This window comes from Panthera tigris, chromosome A1 (assembly GCF_018350195.1).
Source record: "Panthera tigris isolate Pti1 chromosome A1, P.tigris_Pti1_mat1.1, whole genome shotgun sequence".
NCBI lineage: Eukaryota > Metazoa > Chordata > Mammalia > Carnivora > Felidae > Panthera > Panthera tigris.
Window position 1 is genome coordinate 131,523,118 of NC_056660.1, and position 20,665 is coordinate 131,543,782.

Genomic DNA, 20,665 nt, shown 5'->3' on the forward strand with positions numbered 1-20,665 from the left:
AGAATTATGCTACCAAAAGAAAGAAGGTTGAACCTGCCTCTCCTTCCCAAAATTACTACAAATAAGAAAATCCAAATATTTCTTATTCACATAGATATTATTCGCAGCATTCTGTTCATAAAGGTGAAAATATGAACAAGCCTAAGAATCCTACAATACAGGGTTGATTGTAAATTATCTATAGGATCAAATACTAGAAAATGAATAAAATTACATAGAAGTATAATTATCCATGTAAAAAAAAAGATGATCATGGTATAGTTGGGTATAAAAAGTATAAAATATATGCATTATGATCCCTTCAAATATATATACATATACACACATATATATAATACATACATCCATATATATGTATAGAGATGCATTAAAAAAGTACAGGAAGTGATGTACCTGTATGTTTACACTAGTTACTGCTGAGCTATGGAATTACAGATGATTTTTGTTTGTCTTTTCTTTTTGCTTCTCAGGATTATGTTACTTTGCACAAAGGAAAAACACATAAAAATAGTCAATACATGCTAATCATGCCACGAAAGTTATAAAGGAAAATTTCTATAATTCTTTGATTCTTTAAACAGTTTCTACCCATCAAATGGCATGTAGTCTAGGACAGACAGGATATATTTTTAAATATATATAAGCCAGGGCACCTGGGTGGCTCAGTTGATTAAGTGTTCTGACTTCAGCTCACGTCATGATCTTGCTGTTCCTGAGCTCAAGCCCTGTGCTGACAGCTCGGAGCCTGGAGCCTGCTTCGGATTCTGTGTCTCCCTCTCTCTCTGCCCCTCCCCTACTCATGCTCTGTCCTTTTCTCTCTCAAAAATAAATAAACATTAAAAAAAAATTTAAATATATATAGGCCTCCAAAGTTAGGCAAGATCAAATAAGTAAGTTCTTGTGTATGATGATATAAATGAAAACACTTTGAAAAAGTCTATGAAGCATAACAGAGTGTTATAAAAATGATAACTTTATACAAGCACACTTTGTATGTAATACATACATACAAAATACAAAATAAATTGACATGAAAGTAAGTGTTGGACTTAATGGAGGAATGATGTTTGAATCTCATTCTAATTATGTGAAGTAATTAGGGTGCATATTACCATCTCCTCTTCACAGATGAAGAAATAGGCCTGAAAAGCAATGTGACTGTCCTCCAGTAACATTTAGCGACTGAATTATAACTCAAACCCAGGTCTTCCAACTGCAGTCCACAAAAGTTTCCACAGAAAGTCTCAGATAAATTCAAAAGTAAGAGCCAGCCCTGAATGAAACCCAGGGCAGTCAGAGAAGAATTTTAGGAGAAAATGGGAGTTACACTGGGCTTTGAAAGGACAAGGGACACAGACCAATGGGAAGGGGGTGGTGGGGCATTCCAGAGAAGTGACATGGACAAAGAAAGCATGCTGCAGGCCATCTATGATACAGAACAGGGTGTGGTCCTTTCAGAGAATCAAATGTGGGCAAAACTTGAAAATTGTTTTGTCTTGCTGAAATTTTTTTTTAAAAACAAAAAGGACTGTTTTTGCTTTTCAAATGCAAATCTCCTTTCCAGCTCTCCCCTCAAAAAAAAAAAAAAAAAAAAAAACTTCAACCATATCAATTAAGTTCCCTATCTATAGTCCTGTAGAATGATAAACTTAAATAATAACCAGGAGTTATTTAGTTGGATTTCTTAAGAATTCTAATTTAACAGAGAAATAAGAACCTGTCAACACAGTACAGAAAAGACAAATTATGTGGATGACAACGTTTCACAAAGAATGGCAAGGCCTTTCAACCCAAGTGGAGGGAGGCTGAGGACAATATATGCATTTTCCCCCACCTCATACCTCAAAGACAAAGGGTACAAAAGACAAATGTAATCATTAGATAATTTAAGTGGCCATTTGAGAAAGTGTTGGATTTTCATAGCACAGAGTTAGTAGTGGTGGAAATATTTTGTTTTAGATTTTTGAATATTAGCCTTTTCTCTGGTATTAATGGAGTTTGAAAGGAGAGTTACTAACCTAGAAAACTCAAGCGTTTAAAACCTAATAGCTAAGTAATTTGGAATTATGTGTTAATACTATCCAGGAGAATGGTGAACAAAACCAGAATTCTAGCCAAAGGTTTTAGAAGTGACTGGTTTCTCAGAAACATTTATTTATTCATCAGAAATTTATTGTAGGTGTTTTTCTTGCCAAGTATTGGTGACTGGTGCTAGTACAAAGGCCCATAAAACAGAGCCAAGTGCACTCTAGTGAGGGAGCCTAAACTAGAGAGCTGTACAGAAGAGGGCCTAACCCCACGGAAAAAGAGGAGAGGCCAGGAGAGAAATCCGGGGTGACACCTCAGCCAGGATGAGGGAGAGAAGGGTTATCACCATAGAGAGGCAGTAAACAGGCTGGAGACAGGCCCCGTTCAAGAAACTGCAAGCAATTCAGGATGCCTGGGATATAAATGTGATGGGGCGAGTGACAAAGGAACTTGAAGAGGGAAGCAAAAGCCAAATCAGAGAGGCCACATAAGAAATTTAGGTTTCGTTGTGCAGACAATGGGGAGCAGTGAAAGATTTAAAACAGGAGAGTTTTCATGGCTAGATTTACATTTTTGAAAAATATATATATATGTAACAGAAAAGACCTGGATACCATCATCAAGCACAAGGCATGCCTTAGTAATTAGATGCCTGAGAGGAGACTGCCAGACCTCTACCCTTATAGGGTCAGGCTATGGGCCCTTGGCTGTACCCCTGTGGGACTTCTACCAGAATGGGGTGGCAGCCCCATTGTAGGAAGTATAAGGAGAAACTGAGGCTGAGATAAAATTTACAGTGAGTTTTAATTACCCCCCCCCTTTTTTTTAAGCAAGTGTTCCATCTAAAAGAGAGGTGCCCAAAGAGGCTCCCACATTTTTGGAACTTCTCTTTTGGAACTGCTTTAAAGGCCAGCCTGGGAGCTACACAAATAATTCTGGTCTCTTTACAATTGCATTTTTAGCATTTTCTTTATTCCAAAATAAGCACTACCTAGTCTGTGCAATGGGGGTGATAACCACATCTTTCTTGCCTACCCCATATAGTTACTACTATGAAGATAATAGCAGACAACATGTGAAAGCTTTTCGTAGAGAGCTGTATCAATGGATCGTCTTATAATTGTTGCCTCACACTTTGCAGGCAATTCCAACATATGCATTTGTTCTGGTATCTGTGTGTTCATCTCCCGAACAGACTGTTCACTTCAGGATGGCAGGGCCTGGGTCATATTTGGCTTTGGGTCACCAGTGTCTGACAGTGGGTCTCACACATAAAAAGTCCTCAAATGTTTGTTGAGTGAATAATTGAATCTAGCTTCTTGCCTTATCTTCAAACCATATATAAGAAATGGATAATACACTTGAGATTATTCAGTTAATAGGCTCAGAGGCCACTTATGCTTCTTCAAGTATGCGAGTAGCTTGTCAATAGGAACTAGCAATTCATCTCTGAAGGGGCCAGAACAAATGGCTGATGAAATAAATCAGTGTGAAAATGTAAAGGTTCTTAAACTTTAGTGTTATAGTTTAAATTTGGCTGTATTTTAAAATCACCAGGAAAAACTTTTAAATTACCAATGCTGGGGCCCCATCCGAGGACAGTTAAATCAATACTTCTGTAGGTGGAAGCCTGGCATAGTTTTTAAAGCTACTGAAGTGATTCTAATGTGCATCTGTGTTTGATGTAGTGCTCTGGAGAGACATTGCTTTAAAAAAAAAATCTATCTAGGGGTGCCTGGGTGGCTCAGTTGGTTGAACATCTGACTGTGGCTCAGGTCATGATCTTGCAGTTGGTGAGTTTGAGCCCTGATTCAGGCTCTCCACTATCAGCGAGAGCCCTGCTTTGGATCCTCTGTCCTCTCTCTCTGCCCCTCCCCCATGTGTGTGTGTGCACCCACACATTCTCTCTCTCTCCCCCCGCTCTCCCCCCCCACACACAAACAAACTTCAAAAAAAAAAAAAAATCTAATGGGCTAAATGGGTGATGGATAGTAAGGAGGGGACTTGTTGGGATAAGTACTGGCTGTTATATACAAGTGATGAATCACTAAATTCTACTCCTAAAACCATTATTATACTATGTATTAACTAACTTGGATTTAAATAAAATTTTTAAAAAGCTAAAAAAAAATACAAAGAATCTAGGGGTGCCTGCCTGGCTCAGTTGGTGGGGTATGTGACTCTTGATCTCCGGGTCATGATTTTAAGCCCCACACTGGATGTAGAGTTTACTTAATAAAAAATAAAAAATAAACTATCTAGTTTTACATTAGGGACCAAAGTCAATGGAAAAGAACATAAGGCATGCTCCCACTGCAGTCTATGAGCAGGAACAAATAAAACTAGCTGTCACTGGTAGGAGCACAGTGGAAAAGCAGCAATCAGTATGTGCTAAACTATGAGAGGTCATGAAAAGGTGGGCTTGTGCTGAGCCTGAGACTTTCTGCAGAGGCTGTTAGACATTTTAGAAGTTTGTCACAGAAATAAAAGACATTCCCTGCCCACAAAAGGAGGTCAAGTGTTAGTTTAGCAAACGAGCTAGTACCAGCCAGCAGGCCTGGCCAGTACAAAGGATCTGAAGGCTTTGCTTTACAACACAAATCACCATTCTCAGCACAGGGAATACAGCTGTGAACAAGACTCATACTGTCTCAAATAACTGACACTCTGTTCACAATTAAGTCAACAGCCAATTACAAAAGAGTAATTGATGAAAGAAATGAAATGAGGTTGGTGAGATAGGAAGATGCAGTTGTTACAGAGTTTTAAGGGTCCAGCCGAGTTGTTCAGTCTAACACAATAGCCAATAATTCCTGGTCAAAGAAATGGTATGAAAGAAATGTATAAGAAAGATTATTTTATGGGGCACTTGGGTGGCTCAGGGGGTTGGGCATCCAACTTCAGCTCAGGTCATGATCTCACATTCGTGAGTTCAAGCCCCGAGTTGGGCTCTATGCTGACAGCTCAGAGCTTGGATCCTGCTTTGAATTCTGTGTCTCCCTCTCTCTCTGCCCCTCCCCTGCTCATGCACTCTCTCTCTCTCTCTCTCTCTCTCTCTCTCTGTCTCAAAGATAAATAAACATTTAAAAAAAGAGAGAGAAAGAAAGAAAGATTATTTTAGGGGCAACGGGCTGGCTCAGTTTGTGGAACATGTGACTCTGGATGTTGGGGTCATGAGTTCAAGTCCCACGTTGGGTGTGGAGCCTACTTAATTTTAAAACAACATTTTTTTTTTAAGAAAGACTATTTTAGAACTTTTGGAGGATGAAAGAGACATAGTACAGATGTAGAACAGTTAGAACACCTACAAAAGTCTAAGAGTCGAGTGGAAATGGGAAACGAGTCGTTTATAAAATTTCCAGTGAAAAAGATAACAGCTTACATTACATAAGCATAAATAACCTAATTGCATTTTTGTCAGAAACAAATTAGTACTGGAATTCTATATTGTACTTACTGTATGTTTGAGACTAAGTACCTCTCTTGTGTTCTCCATTAATATTAATTGCTGTCATAAATCTTCATGTGTTTCACAACTGTGGGAGAACTTCTAAAACTGGATGTCAAATTAGTGAGATTATTAAAGGTCCAGGTCTTTTTCAAACAATCAGTTGTTTGCTTTTGTTTATAATTTCATACAATCCCATATGAAAAAAAAATTATTCTGTCAAACAACCTCTATGAAAATGGTAAGCCTCTATATTTCTGTAACACACTAAAGTCAAAGTTCTTTTTCTTTTAAGTTTGTTTACTTATTTTGAGAGACAGACAGCATAAGCAGGGGAGGGGCAGAGAGAGAGGGAAAAAGAGAATCTCAAGCAGGCTCCGTGATCTCAGCAAAGAGCCCGACATGGGGCTTAATCTCATAAACCATTAGATTATGACCTGAGCCAAAATCAAGAGTCAGACGCTTAATCACCTGAGCCACCCAGGCACCCCAAGTCAGTGTTCTTATTTGAGAATCTGAGCTTATGTAAATCTTTTTATTAATCAGAACTAAATTTTGTGTCTTTGCCTTCAAGTGAACAAGTTTTAAAATGTTCATATGTAAATGATCAGCATGCGATTAATTCCAAAAAATTCACTGCTCTTGTTTGGTCAGTTCCATGACCAGCCACAGAGTAAATAGTACTGAGTTATTGGGACATACAAAATTGTAAATGACCAGACCCTTATGTACTTGAGTTAAGTCTGTATTATAAGTCTGCATGTGCATTCTCACAGGAGACTGTAAAATGTGGGCATGCTTTCAATTCCTGCAGTCTGTGATTTATGGAGGCACACAGGTCAGGAGTTTATTATGCTGAAAATCATAATAACTGTTTTGTTTTGCTTTTTAAAATGAAGTGACCAAAGCATGTTGAAAGATAAATGGGTGAACCATTTTGATTATGCTTTTATTTCTATTAAAGATTAAATATTATTGCTGAGTAACCAGCCATGCTAAGTATTATGATATTAAAGCTGAAGTAGTTTGTAAGCTGAGAGCCCTTTCTTTCCTCTGGGTTTAGGTTTGTTATTAATCAAAATGTTGGACTTGTTTAGTGCAGTGGTGTATGAAACAAACAGTTGAAAAAGACAGCTACTTTAATTTACGGCTTTCTGTTTTTTTCAAATTTGTAGGAAAATCTGTTCCTCTTTGTGGACTTTGTGCTGTTGTTCACATGTCTAGAGTTCATTTCTTATACCAGAGCCAACTAAATCCAATAGTTGTAAGATACTCTCGTGGGATAGAAAGGAGGAAGGTGCCTATACGGTTTTAATTGACAAGTTCTGGCAAAGCCATTTTTGAAATGTGGACAGTCTCTAATAGAAATGGATATTACAAAAAAATCCATCTGTATTTTTGGTCAGAGAGACCAATAATTTTAGAAATATATATATATATATATATATATATATATATATATATATATATATATATAAAGATATTAATAAGTTAACTAAAGACAGTGGTTTTTGTTTTTCACTATCAATATGGGAGTATTGAATGAAATTGTTTTAAAGGGCATGTTTTGAGCTACTTCCTGGTTTTGGCTTAGGTATCTACACAATAATCACTTGCTAAGCACTTACTGAAATGCAGTGCAGGATCTGAACTCCCCATGATGTGTGGTAAAGGACCTTAAAAAGAACATCCTCCCACCTTTCTAAACTTGTTCCTCATCAGTGGAAGTACACTTAAAATTCCTAAAGAAGTATACTTTGGGGAATGCAGCACAAAATGTAAGAAGTATCTAAGAAAAAGGCCACCTCTCACTACCTGAAACAAAAGGTTTAATTTATTACTTAACTAAGGAAGAGCTATGCTTTTAGGCACAGTCTCTGAGCTAAATGGGTTGCAAATCTTATATAGAGTTTTGGGGTCAGGGATTATTTAGTGGTTGACATCAGCCTCAGAAGCCCCATTACTCAGGAGAGACTGTCAGTGATTGGCTGGCTTTCAGAAATGTGTTTACTAGACTGAGTTGACCACTGATTGGCCAACCTTCAAAATCATAAGGCTGTCACTGATTAGTTGGCTTTCAGAGGTGTGTTTACTGAACTGAGTTGTCACTGGTCATTTAGGCCTATGCAAATCATTAATTTATTAAATCCAGTTTGTGTTTCAAACTGGGTCTAGTAGTCCCTTGTTACCATGAATATAGAATGATGAGCCTTTTTCTACGAGTTGAGATTGTTTATTCTCAGAAGCTAATACTTAAATACTGTAGGAAATTGAAAGGACAGGAAAATCAAACTCTGAGGAATCCATTTAAATAAGCAATGATCCTATGATGCATTTCTTTTTTTTTTTTTTTTTTTTCGTATTTGTAACATCTGGGATTTTATTAGTTATCTCCAATTGAAAAGTTGTAATCAATACCTATGAATACCCTATTTTCCTCCTCCCACAAAGAATCTACAAGTTTATCTTACTAAATTATATGATTATTTATGATAAAATTGGTGCTTTTTCTTTGTTACCTTAATTCAGAGCTCTTTTTTCCATTTCTTCCATTAAATATATCTGCTCTTTTTTAATGAAGATAGAAACAACTTAAATTGGAAACAGGAAGCATGGGCTTCATTGTCACCACTCTTAAAATTTAACAGCATGGTTTTTCCACTGCAATTGCTATGGTAAGGAGATAACTATACTTTCTGATTTTCTTTTTGTTCTGTTTGGTTGTCGGTTGGGCTTTTTTGTGTGTGTGGATATAGCTGCCATACAGTATCACATTGGTTGGTTTTAGGTGTACGATATAGTGATTCAACTTCTCTATACATTGTGCTATGCTCACCCGAAGTGTAGCTACCATCTGTCACCATGCAGCACTATTACAATACCATTGACTATATTCCCTTTGCTATACCTTTCATCCTGGTGACTTATTCATTCCATAACTGGAAGCTTATACATCCCATGTCCATACACCCATTTTGCCCATCCTCCCACCCTCCTCCCCTCTGGCAACCATAAGTTTGTTCTCTGCATGTATAGGTCTGATTTTGCTTGTTTATTGATTTGTTTTGTTTTTTAGATTCTATACCTAAGTGAGATTATGTGGTATTTGTTTTTGTCTGGCTCATTTCAGTTAGCATAATACCCTCTAGGTCCACTCGTGACACACAAATTATGACACCTTTTCTAAATAAGGGTGTTTACTAAAGCAAGAGAACTATAAGTCAGCAGTTCTAATGAATGATATGGCATGTTCATGTATTGAAATGAGTTATGAAATTTGATGTAAGTAGCATTATTAATAATGAAGTATAGAAATGTGAATGTGATTTACCTCATTTAGTAAGTTAAAGTATATTCTGCGTCATCTACATAATAATATCACTTGTACTAATTGCATTCCAGTAGTTTTTCTCATATAGAAGTGTTGGGAATGGTAGTTAAGACTCAACTTGTCACCCCTGGAGAACAGTAGCTACTGAACCCTCAGTAACTGCAGTATCACTAATCTCGTAATGTTTTATTTGCCACAAAATCTTTTCTTCAAAATCTGAATATATCCATGAGAGTTTGTCGCACAAGTAAACTTCACTCAGCATATGTGCTACTTGCAGGGAAAAGGGGTGGGGGATCTGTTCTATTACCTACTGCCCAAATCTCTGCTTATTTAGGGAAAAATAAATTAATGTAATATTTGGGTTTCATCGGAAAGTTACAATGGGTGTATGGGGAGTGTTAATCCTATAGGCAATTTAGCCCTATCAGCTGTGATAAAAGTGCTGAGTATGCCCATTTTTAAATTGCTTTTATAATGAGTAGGAAAAGCCTTAGAAGTTTTGTTTATATGTCAAAACTGAACTTTTCTCTTTCCAAATTCATTCAACTGCCTTGAAATCTGGTCTTTGACTTCCCTATTTATTTCTGACACCTCCTAATGGGGGCAGAGCTAATCACTTACATATTTCCCGGCTGCTAAGGATAGCCAGCTTATGACCACTTACGATTCAAGCACATGTTGATACCTTAAGACCAGTAAGCATTTGATAAAGTGGGAAAGCAGGATGGTTAAATTTGTTGTAATCAACAGTAAGAGGAGGAAATTAGTCCATGGAGCCATGCCAAAGCTTAGTTTCGTTTTGCACAAAAAAAAATAATTTTTTTAACCCTGCAACTCCCCAGAAAAAGGATCATAACACCATTTGAACAAGAATTTTCTTAACACATTCCTGACTCTTGACCCCTTCAACTACTAAAAACGGGATCAGATAGGGCTGGTTTGTTAGGGGTTTTGCTCTGCAACCCTGCCCACTCTGGCTAAGTGCTCTTTAAAGGAAGCTGGCAGAATGTTCTCTTAGTTGAAGGAATACCCTGGGTAGAGCTCTTTTAACCTCTCATCCAGGAAGGACCTTCAAGTGAAGACTGAGGCAAAGAGACTCATTACTAAAAATACAAAGCAGCAGGACCAAACTCCAGTCATGTTTTTCAAATGTAAGTGTTTTCTGAGAAGTTGGTTTCCATGTGGTGTAAGCACCAACAAACAATAAACCCATGTTGGTGTTCTGTACCCTTATGGTTCATTATGCCAAGGACAGTATAGTATAAAATTTCCACTTTCCATTCTCCTGCCAAAATCACTGAACTGTCTCTCTGCCTTTTCAGGATGTCCCATGTACTTCAGTTTGAGGATAAAAGCAGAAAAGTGAAAGATGCAAGCATGCAAGATTCAGACACATTCGAAATCTATGATCCTCGGAATCCAGTGAATAAGAGACGACGAGAAGAAAGCAAAAAGCTGATGAGAGAGAAAAAAGAAAGAAGATAAAATTACAGTCATGATAATTAGGTAGAAATGTGCCTGCAATAAATGGCCTTATAACAGCCGTTGTTCCCAACAACATCACTTAAGGGTGTGAAAAGAAGTATTTTTGAACCTGTTGTCTGGTTTTGAAAAAAGATTATCTTGTTATGTATATTGTGGGATGATGTAAGCAAATGCTTTTGGTTCATGCTTTTTTTTCCCTAATTGACTTTTTCTATTGCTAAATCTGAAATAAAACAACTTTCCTGCCAGTTTACATGTTAACCATTTGTAGACTGTGCCAGCCTGTTTATGTCTTTTTATCCTAAAATATGTGAAGGCTTTGTTTTCAAGACTTTTTATAAGAAGTTTCTTTCAAGAAAGAGTATTTAAGGGAAACCTCCCTGGCATTCTGTTACCACAGTACTGAATTTGGAATAGAATAAAAATTATATACATAAAGATTGATTTTTGTTGTTGTCGTTTTGCATATAAATATCTAAAAATAGCCAAATCAGTAAGACCCAGTAGCTTCATGCCTTAAAGCCTGAGGAATCTCCAAGGGAATATTGTCACCTGCATCTAAGCCAATGCCTGGGTTTTATAGACGTAATCAAGACGCTAATACACTAAGTAAGATCAGCCAAGCTTACTGCATACCCTGGCCCGACAGCAGGCCTCCTGCCCACTCCTCTGCCCTTTCAGCATAGCAACAAGAGCACATGCAGAGGTGACACTCTAGCAACAGAACTGTCAAGAATTTAGCTCTTGATGACAACCACTCACACTGGTTATTTACTGTATATTAGCTATACTAACTCAGTTTTTCTAGAATCTGAATCCTCAAATAATACCTCAGGCTAACTTTCGGTTACCTAATAAAACCTCACCAGCCACATCTTTCCACGTAGTGTCTCATCGGCTCTCTTTTCCCAAAAGTAATCCAATAGACTTTCCCTAGAGCACTTGTTCTCAAAATGTAGTCCCAGGCACTACAATGCAGTGGCAATAGCATTACTTGGGGACGTTAGAAATATAAATTCTTGGGGCGCCTGGGTGGCTCAGTCAGTTGCGCATTCGACTTCAGCACAGGTCATGATCTCCCAGTTCATGAGTTTAAGCCCTGCGTCAGGCTCTGTGCTGACAGTTCAGAGCCTGGAGCCTACTTCGGATTCTGTGTCTCCCTCTCTCTCTGCCCCTTCCCCACTCATGCTCTGTCTCTCTGTCTCTCACAAAAATAAATGAACATTTTTAAAAAATTTAAAAAAAAAAAGGAAATGCAAATTCTTGCCAGACTCCCCACCACCATGACTATACTTCCAGATTACTGAATCTCAAACTTCGAACCCGGAGGGTTTATTATACAGATTGCTGGTTTCACTGCTGATGATTCAATTTTGGGGGCATGGCAGTATCTAGTGAAGTTAAAGATAGGCATATCCAGTTATCCAAAAATTCTAATCTTAGGTCTGTCCCCTAAAGAAATTCTCACAACATTGCTCAAGAAAACCTGTACTAAATATACACAAAAGCATCAACCAAAGAATGGATAACTAAATTGTTGTATTGCCATACTATGGAATACTTTGTAGTGGTAAAGATTAATAAACAAGAGTTATATGTGTAGGGGCACCTGGGTGGCTCAGTCAATTAGGCAACGGACTTCAGCTCAGGTCATGATTTCACAGTCCATGGGTTCGAGCCCTGTGTCAGGCTCTCTGCTGACAGCTCAGAGCCTGGAGCCTGCTTCGGATTCTGTGTCTCCCTCCTTTTCTGTACTTCCCCCGCTAGCATTCTGTCTCTCTCAAAAATAAATAAACATTAAAAAAATTTTTTAAATAGGATGTGGATACGACATCTTTATTAAGAAAATAATAATAATGTGAGGGGCACCTGGGTGGCGCAGTTGGTTAAATCTGGCTCTTGGTTTTGGCTCAGGTCATGATCTCACAGTTCATGGGATCGGGCACCACATGTGCCGTTAGCTTGGGATTCTCTCTACCCCTCCCCTGCTTGTGCTATTTCTCTCTCTGTCTCTCAAAATAAATAAATACACATTTAAAAATAATAATAATGGGGGGAAAAAGGGAACCATCTATATAAAAATGTAAACAAGCAAAACAGCATTCTACTTTGTTTATGGATGTACACATGTGGCAATGTGTGGCAGAAGTATAAAAACATGTATGAAAATAGTGGTAACCTCTGAGGAGGCACAAGGAATATATAAGGGGCTTCATTTGTAATGTTTCACTTCTTAAGGGAGATTGTGGGTACTCAGTCCTATTATATTATTCCCTCTCTACATTCTAGTATCCCTGAAATATTTCATGTTTTTTCCTTTATGATCCTTTATAGAATCTGAGATGAGAAAACATAAGGGGCTCCCGATACTAACAAGAACACTTTCTTTTTTGCTTCAGAAGTAGGACAATGTTTCAAAGAGGAGGAGAGGGTATGATATGGGAGTTCTGGAGAAATGTCAACCCACTCAAAAGCAGAGTGATCAGACACAAACCCACCAAAATATAAGCCAGTGTTTGGAAGTGTGCCGTCTTCCCCTCACCACAAAGTTATAACATCAGTTGTTTCACAGATATTCATAAAGTTTCTGTTGGTTATTATGAAATGCATTAGCACTGCATTTGTTTCTATCAAAGAATCCTATAGGTTTCTCTCCTGTTTCTCCCTGAATATCTCCATCTTTATCAGTGTACTATATCCCAACAACAGAGGGGACCACAGAGCTCCAGAGCACAAGCTAGAAGAATGACATTTGTAGGTATAAAGAGATAACAAAGTGACAAAATTAAACCCTCAGTTGGTTGAATGCTCCTTATCCTGCTTTAACCACAAGGAGCAGAAAGATATGAAATTTCAAAGATTAGATAGAATCCCATCAGAAAATTTCACCATGAGAATAAAATTCACTTTTAACTTAATAATAACAATGTTTTAAAGCTTAAAAACTTAAATAATCTATTAAATATGGTATTTAATGTGCTTATAGTAAAGTCTTTGGAAATGTCACAGGAATGTGTTTGGGCCAAAAAAAAAAAAAAAAAATCAGTTCAAAACACAAAAAAATAAAAACATGTAAGAAAATTAGCCTTTATGGTTCATTCTAAAATGAGCCTCTATGGTTCATTTTATTTATTTGGGTTTACTTTTATGTGTCTTGCCCTAGAGATATTACCCTGAAACAGTGAAGTCTATTAACAATTCTTGTTCATTGTCTATAACAATCCTGGATTTTCTGAAGAGCAAAAGGTCCTGGCAATTTTTTTCTCACTTTCTGACCAGCCATTTTTTTTCACTTCGGTTAAAGCTGTTGGCAAGGTGAAAGTTAAAACTAACCCTAGACCTCTCCTTTGTCAATAGGTAATTGAACTAAATACAGATCTCTCTACAATTTTTAACAGAGTAGTATCAAAACATACATTGTCACATGCCTCAGCTTTCTTTATGCTCTAAAGCCACACAGTCAGTAATACATCTGCCGCATTTAAAAATGGGGACACCATAGAACAAGGTCACTAAAACGTGTGAGATGAGTGGTTTGCTGCTGTTGTTTTTAGAACAAGTTCAATAAGCTATGGTGTCCTTATCAAACTGTCACTAGCAAGTTTCTTGATAGGATCTGACGTGTGAGGTACATAAACCTGTTCTGTTGTATCAGTGTGGCCTGTATGGGAAAGGTTAGATGAATGCAGAATATTGCCCAAACATGCTGTTTAATCTTAGTGATAACAAGAAAAAAAAAAAAATAGACGTGTGAAGTGAGTTACCATTGAGGGTTGTATCAGTATAAGCAATTTGTATTTAGGGGTGTAGAGAAGTTAAGAGGGGTTACATTCTTTAACACTGTCATTCACAAAAAAAAAAAAAAAAAAAAAAAAGCAAGCAGGTCTGGTTTCTCTATGGCTTTGACTCCATTCCAGTGACTCTACACAGTTTATCAGGTGGCACTACCTCTGCTTACTAGAAAGCAGGAAGTTTTCCTGCCACACATATATTTTATCTTCTTTTACCTTTTAATGAAGCGAAGTGAAACAAAGGCCATATTTTAGAGAAATCCTTTTTCATAAGAATTTGATGAAATTTTAATTCCAAGAGAAATAATAAAACACCAAATCTTACTAAGATGGGTATTAGAAGTCCCTTGCTTATAGAAAAAAATACTCATTTATTCCCCAAAATGCCCCTCACCAAAGCCATGCAGGAATACCTTTGTCACAGGTGCTAAAAGTTTCATTAATCCCAATGCAGAGCTACAATCAGCTCCCAAAATAAATGGAAAGAAAAAAAAAAGCGCTGATTTGTAGCATTTGCAGATTTCCATGATGTAAATACCATGGCTGACTTTAAGCCACCAAAGGAAGCCCCAATATACAACTGGTAATTTTTCCCATTCTGTTTCACCAGGAGCTAAAAGCTTATATATTAACTCTTGCATTGGCACTAAAGAACTCACAAAAGCTTTTAAACTTTTTCCAAGATCACAATCTTCATATGTATTTCTATTTTAAGATTACTTCACATAATTTGGTCAAATTCTAAGTTCTAGTAACATCTGCACTCTATGTTTTTATGACTAGTTTGTATCTTTAGATTCTCTTTCAATGGAGTTTTCCAAAGCCACTTGGCTCACATTTCTTATTCCCTCTGCCTGTCATTTTTGCCTCAGTCACATGTCCAACTCAAGACGCAACCGAATTTCACAGCAAAGAAGTAGTGGGGCAGGAAGGAAAGAAATGGAATTATAGGTCTTTCAATTATTCTCTAATAAGTGATAACAATATAAATTCATCTTTTAATTTTTTTTAAGGTATTTTGGATTAGGGATGGAGAATCCTACCTGAAGAGAAAAGAAGACCGGCTTCTAATTAAAATGCAAACAGAAGTCTGGTCTCTCCACATCTGCTGGGAATTATTCCTTTAAGATTAGATCATGGTATTAATTCATGTTACTTGTTCAGCAAAAACAACTTCTAGAGGCTTTCTTTTTAGCACCACTCAAAAAGAAGGTATTCTTGGTCTTTTTGAAAATTTTTAGTCTCTCATCTTCATGATGCCAAAAAGAGTAACTGTTGCTAATGTACAGATACTTTTTAATAATCAAAATAATTTTGGGGCGCCTGGGTGGTTCAGTCAGTTAAGTGCCCGACTTCAGCTCAGGTCATGACCTCATGCTCCGTGGGTTTGAGCCCTGCATTAGGCTCTGTGCTGACAGCTCAGAGCCTGGAGCCTGCTTCAGATTCTGTGTCTCCTTCTCTCTCTCTCTCTGCCCTCTCCCGCTCATGCTCTGTCTCTCTCTCTCTGTCTCAAAAATAAATAAACATTAAAAAATTAAAAAAAATTTTTTTGAGAGGAGGAAACTCTTCACTTCCTCCTATATTTTCTGAATTTAATCTAGTTGGAGCTTCAATATTCAAATGTTTTAAAGACAATATATTTGAAATATGAAGGGTATCATGTATAGAGAATAAATGACTATTTTAAAGCAGAATATATTTTATGGCTAGTTCTCAACAGTCATGAGTGAACTTAAAATTTCTGAGTTTCCTCTTTCTGATGTGTACAAATTATTTCTTTTATTTGCAATTTCTGAGGAAATATTTTATCGGGGGTAAGAGGAATATGACCATTTTATCTCTGTTCTAAAGTTGTATTGTATTATCAGTGTGAATGAATAGACTAAGAATGGATACTATCTCCCAAGCAATGAAAGAATTCAACAAGTGATTTTTGAATTAATTTAGATAAGTTATACATGATATTATGTGAAGCCCAGATCTGCTTCAGAGTGAAATTTCATAATTTCATTATATGGACTTCATGTCCCATCAATGACATGTCCAAAACTACACTCTCCTCTGCAGTTCCTAGCCATGCCTCCACCAGTCCCACTTCACCCATACTGTTACTATCTCTGCTAAGGGCAATGCCATCTTTGCAGGTGCTCGGCCTAAATATTTGGATTCCTGTCTTTACCTCACTCCCCACATCCATTCTGTTATGACATTCTGTTGATGGTACCTTCAAACTATATCCAGAATTTCACCATTATTTACTACTTCCCACTGCTACCACCAAGGTCAAAGGGACCATCAACTTGCACATGGACAACAAATACTAACTAGTCTCCCTGCTTTACCCTTGTTTCCCTGTAATTTATTATTAACAGAGCAGCCAAGTGAAACTCTCTAAAACAGAAGTCATATAGCTATACCTCTCCGCTCAAAACCCTTCAGTAGTTCCCTCACTTAATTCAGAGTAAAAACTCATATACCCATAAAAGCCTACAAGACTCCAGATAATTGCCACCCCTTCCCCTTAACCTCTGACATCCTCTCTCACTACCCTCCCCATTGCTTACTCTGTGCCAGCCACACCAGCCTTCCAGCACTTCATCAAATGAGCTGGGTGTGGTCCACCTCAGGTGCTTGGTACTGAATGACCCCTCCACCTGAAACACTCTCCCCAAGATGTCCAAATGGCTGTCTCCCTCAGCTCCATCAAGTCTGCTCAAATGGCACTTTCTCAAGAAGGCCTATAGTAACTGCTCTACTTTCAAATTGCAACCCATCTCCTCCCCATATGCTCAATCTTTCCAAATCTCTGTCTCCCATTATATTCAATACTATGAACACCTAAGCACTCTGCCTTACTAATATACTTAACCCTTTTTTTTTTTTAATGTTTAGTTTTGAAAGAGAGAGTGCACATGCACACGAGCGGCTAGGGGCAGAGAGAGAGGGAGACAGAGGATCCAAAGCAGGCTCTATGCTGATAGCACAGAGCCCACAGAGGGTTCGAATCCCAAACCGTGAGACCATGACCTGAGCTTAACCAACTGAGCCACCCAGGCACCTCCAATGTATTCAACTCTTACAAACAACCTATGTAGCAGAGGCCCTTATTATCATTTTACAGAAGAGGAAAACTGTGCCTTAGAGAGGTTACTCACTGACTTATTACCAGCCATCTCCTATCGTAGAGGGTCCTCCATGAGGACAAGAATTTTTTTCAGTTTACTTTACTATTGTTCTAGTGCCTAGAACCATGCCTAACAAATAGTAGATACTTAATAAATACTTGTTGATGGGGTGCCTCGGTGGCTCAGTTGGTTAGCTGTCCAACTTCAACTCAGTTCATGATCCTGCAGTCAGTGAGTTCAAGCCCCGCATCAGGCTCTGTGCTGACAGCTCAGAGCCCGGAGCCTGCTTCAGATTCTATGTCTCTCACTCTCTCTCTGCCCCTCCCTAATTCGTGCTCTGTCTCTCTCTTAAAAATAAGCAAACATTTAAAAAAGTTTTAATAAAAATAAACAATACTTGTTGAATGAATAAATCAACCAAGTACCTTTTAAAAAGTATACAATATAACATTATTCCACATTTTATAATTTAAGATCGCCATCATTTCACAGAGTTAGAACATTTTTACATTAAAAATAAATGAATGATTCAACCTCAGCTCAGGGACAGCTCTAATATTTGAATAAATTTAGCTTTAGGAAACCTATTATATTATCTTTTTCTCCTTTTAACACAAGACACTTTATCACAGATGGGCATTGATCCACAGACCAATTTTGGGGAACCACTGGTGTGTAGGGAAACACACTCTACCCATATCCCTTGAGCACCTGCTCTTTTTTATTTTTTACTTGTTTATTTTAGAGAAAGAGGGAGAGCACACATGAGCTGGGGAGAGCAGCAGAGGAAGAGAGAGAATCTTAAGCAGGCACAGAGCCAGATGCAGGCTCAATCTCACAACCGTGGGATCATGACCTGAGTCAAAATCAAGAGTCAGACACTCAATCGACTGAGCCACCCAGGAGCCCTGAGTACCTGCTCTTCATAGAAAGCAATATTCCAACTCCTGAGACTAGAAAGAACTGAGGGCTAACACGTAATATGTAGAAAGTAAGGCTATAAGGTTTCAGACCAGCAAGTGATTTAATGGGTAAATGGTATAACTTCCTAATATGTTTTCTTTTCTCTCACATGGGAACAATAACAGCTGCCTTTCCTACCTAGCTGTCACAGTAAGAAAGAATAGACACGAAAACCAAGCTCTTACAAAGCTTATAATGATAAGAGCAAAAATCTAACGGATAGTTTATGCCAGAGACACCCTTCTAAGCACTTTATCTTGAGTAACTCTTTCAATCTTTATAAACAACTCTATGAAGTACGCTCTATTATTATCTCCAATTTACAAACACGGAGGATGTCTGAGGCTTAGAGAAGTTAAATGATTTGTCCAGGTTACACAGTAAGTAGAGGAGCTAGAATTAAAAATAAGATTGACTCCCAGAATTTCTGCTCTTGGTCAAGCCACCATGCCTCTCACTACACAAGCCAGACTGTTTTACAGTATACCTTATATTTGCCTATAGAGTTTATAATCTAGGGAGGCAAAGGGGGAAGACCATACCCAAAAATTAAAACACAGAACACAATGATTTGACCTGAAACAAATTATATATGTAAAAACTAAGTGGATGTTAGAATGAACCAGGATTTAAGTTTGGTGGCATTAATCTAGAACTGCTTCATGACAGACAATTTTGACCATAATATGGAAGGACAGGGGAACATGGCATCGAGAAGACAGGTCATGTTTCTGGTGGAGAGGACATTGTGCAGACAAGCTATTAAGATAAATGTAGGAGACAGCAATGTGTCTACATAATGCCAAAACATCTGGTCAATTCAGTTAAAAAAAAATTCTATCAATGTAGTGAATTTCTTCAGTCAATCCAGATGTTTGGCATCTTGTAGACAAAACATCCAGATGATTAACTGAAGATCTGACAGAGTTGACTGGATTAACCAGATGTTATAGCATTGTATAGACATGGTGTCAGGACGTTTGCTTGGCTGGAGTGGAGTCCAGCTGTAAAGGAGATAATGGCCCAGGCAACGAGAGGGGGCTTTGGAGCAGAGAACCTGGAGCTTAGATTTGATGCAACTGGGAGCTGCTGGAGGAGGAGTGTGATGGAAATGATGCTTCAGGAAGAAGATTCTAACAACCCTGAAAAAAAAAATGGTGAGAGGAAAAGTTGTAGACAGGAAAGAGGATGTTAGGAGAGTGCAGGTGTGTGTGAGGTAATTAGAGCCTGGATCAGAATCAGGCTTGGGAAAGCAACAGGAAGGAGCGGATCTGAAAAACATTACAGAAAAAGAACAGGAAGTCATGATGGGCTAGACAAGGGAGTGAAACTGCACATCACCCTAAGGTTGGAAGCGCAGAGGCCTGGGAAAGCAGCTGCCTTCAGCCTCACCACAGTAGTAAAGTGAGAGGGGATCCCCAAGAGACCCCTCCCCTCAACCGCCCACTCAGAGGCCACAGCCAGGACCATGGGCAGAGGGTACATGAACCACAGACACATCTCTCCTTTATGAGCCACCTACGTTGCCTTGTCGTCAAGCCCAATTTCATGAAAGGATTGAGAAGGTTGGATTCAGGTTGTCAGGTAGACATAACTTCAGTGAAAAGTCCAAAAAGATGGTATTTTAATGGCATTTGCTTTTATACAGCATATAATGTAAACTTTAGATATACAAAGGTATGAGTAAATTAGATGAAATGAGATTGTGAGAAATTACACAATACATACATTACTTGACAGATTGGCATTATAAAAGCCTGTTAACAGGCATGAATTATGGCTGAATCCAAAAAGTTACAATATATTTTTAAAAATTTTTTTTAACATTTATTTATTTTTGAGAGACAGAGACCGAGCACAAGAAAGGGAGGGGCAGAGATAGGGAGACACAGAATCTGAAGCAGTCTCCAGGCTCTGAGCTGTCAGCACAGAGCCCAACGCACGGCTCGAACCCATGAATGGTGAGATCATGACCTGAGCTGAAGTCAGATGCCTAACTGACTGAACCACCCAGGCGCCCCACAATATATATTTTTTAAATCCTTAATTTATGAAACCTTGGAATGTTTAGCTCTTGGTTTAGATATTTTGTAGATTTTTAAAAATTCCAAGTATCTTATTTGATCAGAATCAAATTTATCTTACAAATTCCAATCTATTAGATTCAAACTATGCTAGTTGTATAATAGTGTGTTCATGCATATTAAAAAAAATATTCTAAATATCTATGCAATTCATGGTTTTACAAATTTGCAGTTTCAAATATTTACAGCCCCAGGCTTATCAGCCTACACAGCCAGTTGTATGCCCTTTACAAACACACCCAGGTTTTCTTCAACTACTTCCTTGTTCATTTCAAAAGAGAAAGAGCCTTGAACAGAGGTTAATCTCTCCTTGTTCATGGTTTGGTACAAAACTGAGATTCAATCTCTATCTATCTCTCCCTCCCTTTCCTCCCCCTCCTCCAACCAGAGGAATAACACAGAATGTA

The 20,665-nt window shown here is 38.0% G+C and overlaps 1 protein-coding gene across 1 annotated transcript in view; it reads left to right on the plus strand.

The window, feature by feature from the left end:
* Nucleotides 1–10,733, plus strand: part of CWC27 (CWC27 spliceosome associated cyclophilin) — a 194,361-nt gene extending 183,628 nt beyond the window's left edge. The window contains exon 14 of the mRNA XM_042987632.1: nucleotides 10,133–10,733. Coding sequence (XP_042843566.1) covers nucleotides 10,133–10,295 — 163 coding nt within the window. The 3' untranslated portion in view covers nucleotides 10,296–10,733. The remainder of the gene's footprint in view (nucleotides 1–10,132) is intronic.
* The last annotated feature ends 9,932 nt before the right edge of the window (nucleotides 10,734–20,665 follow it).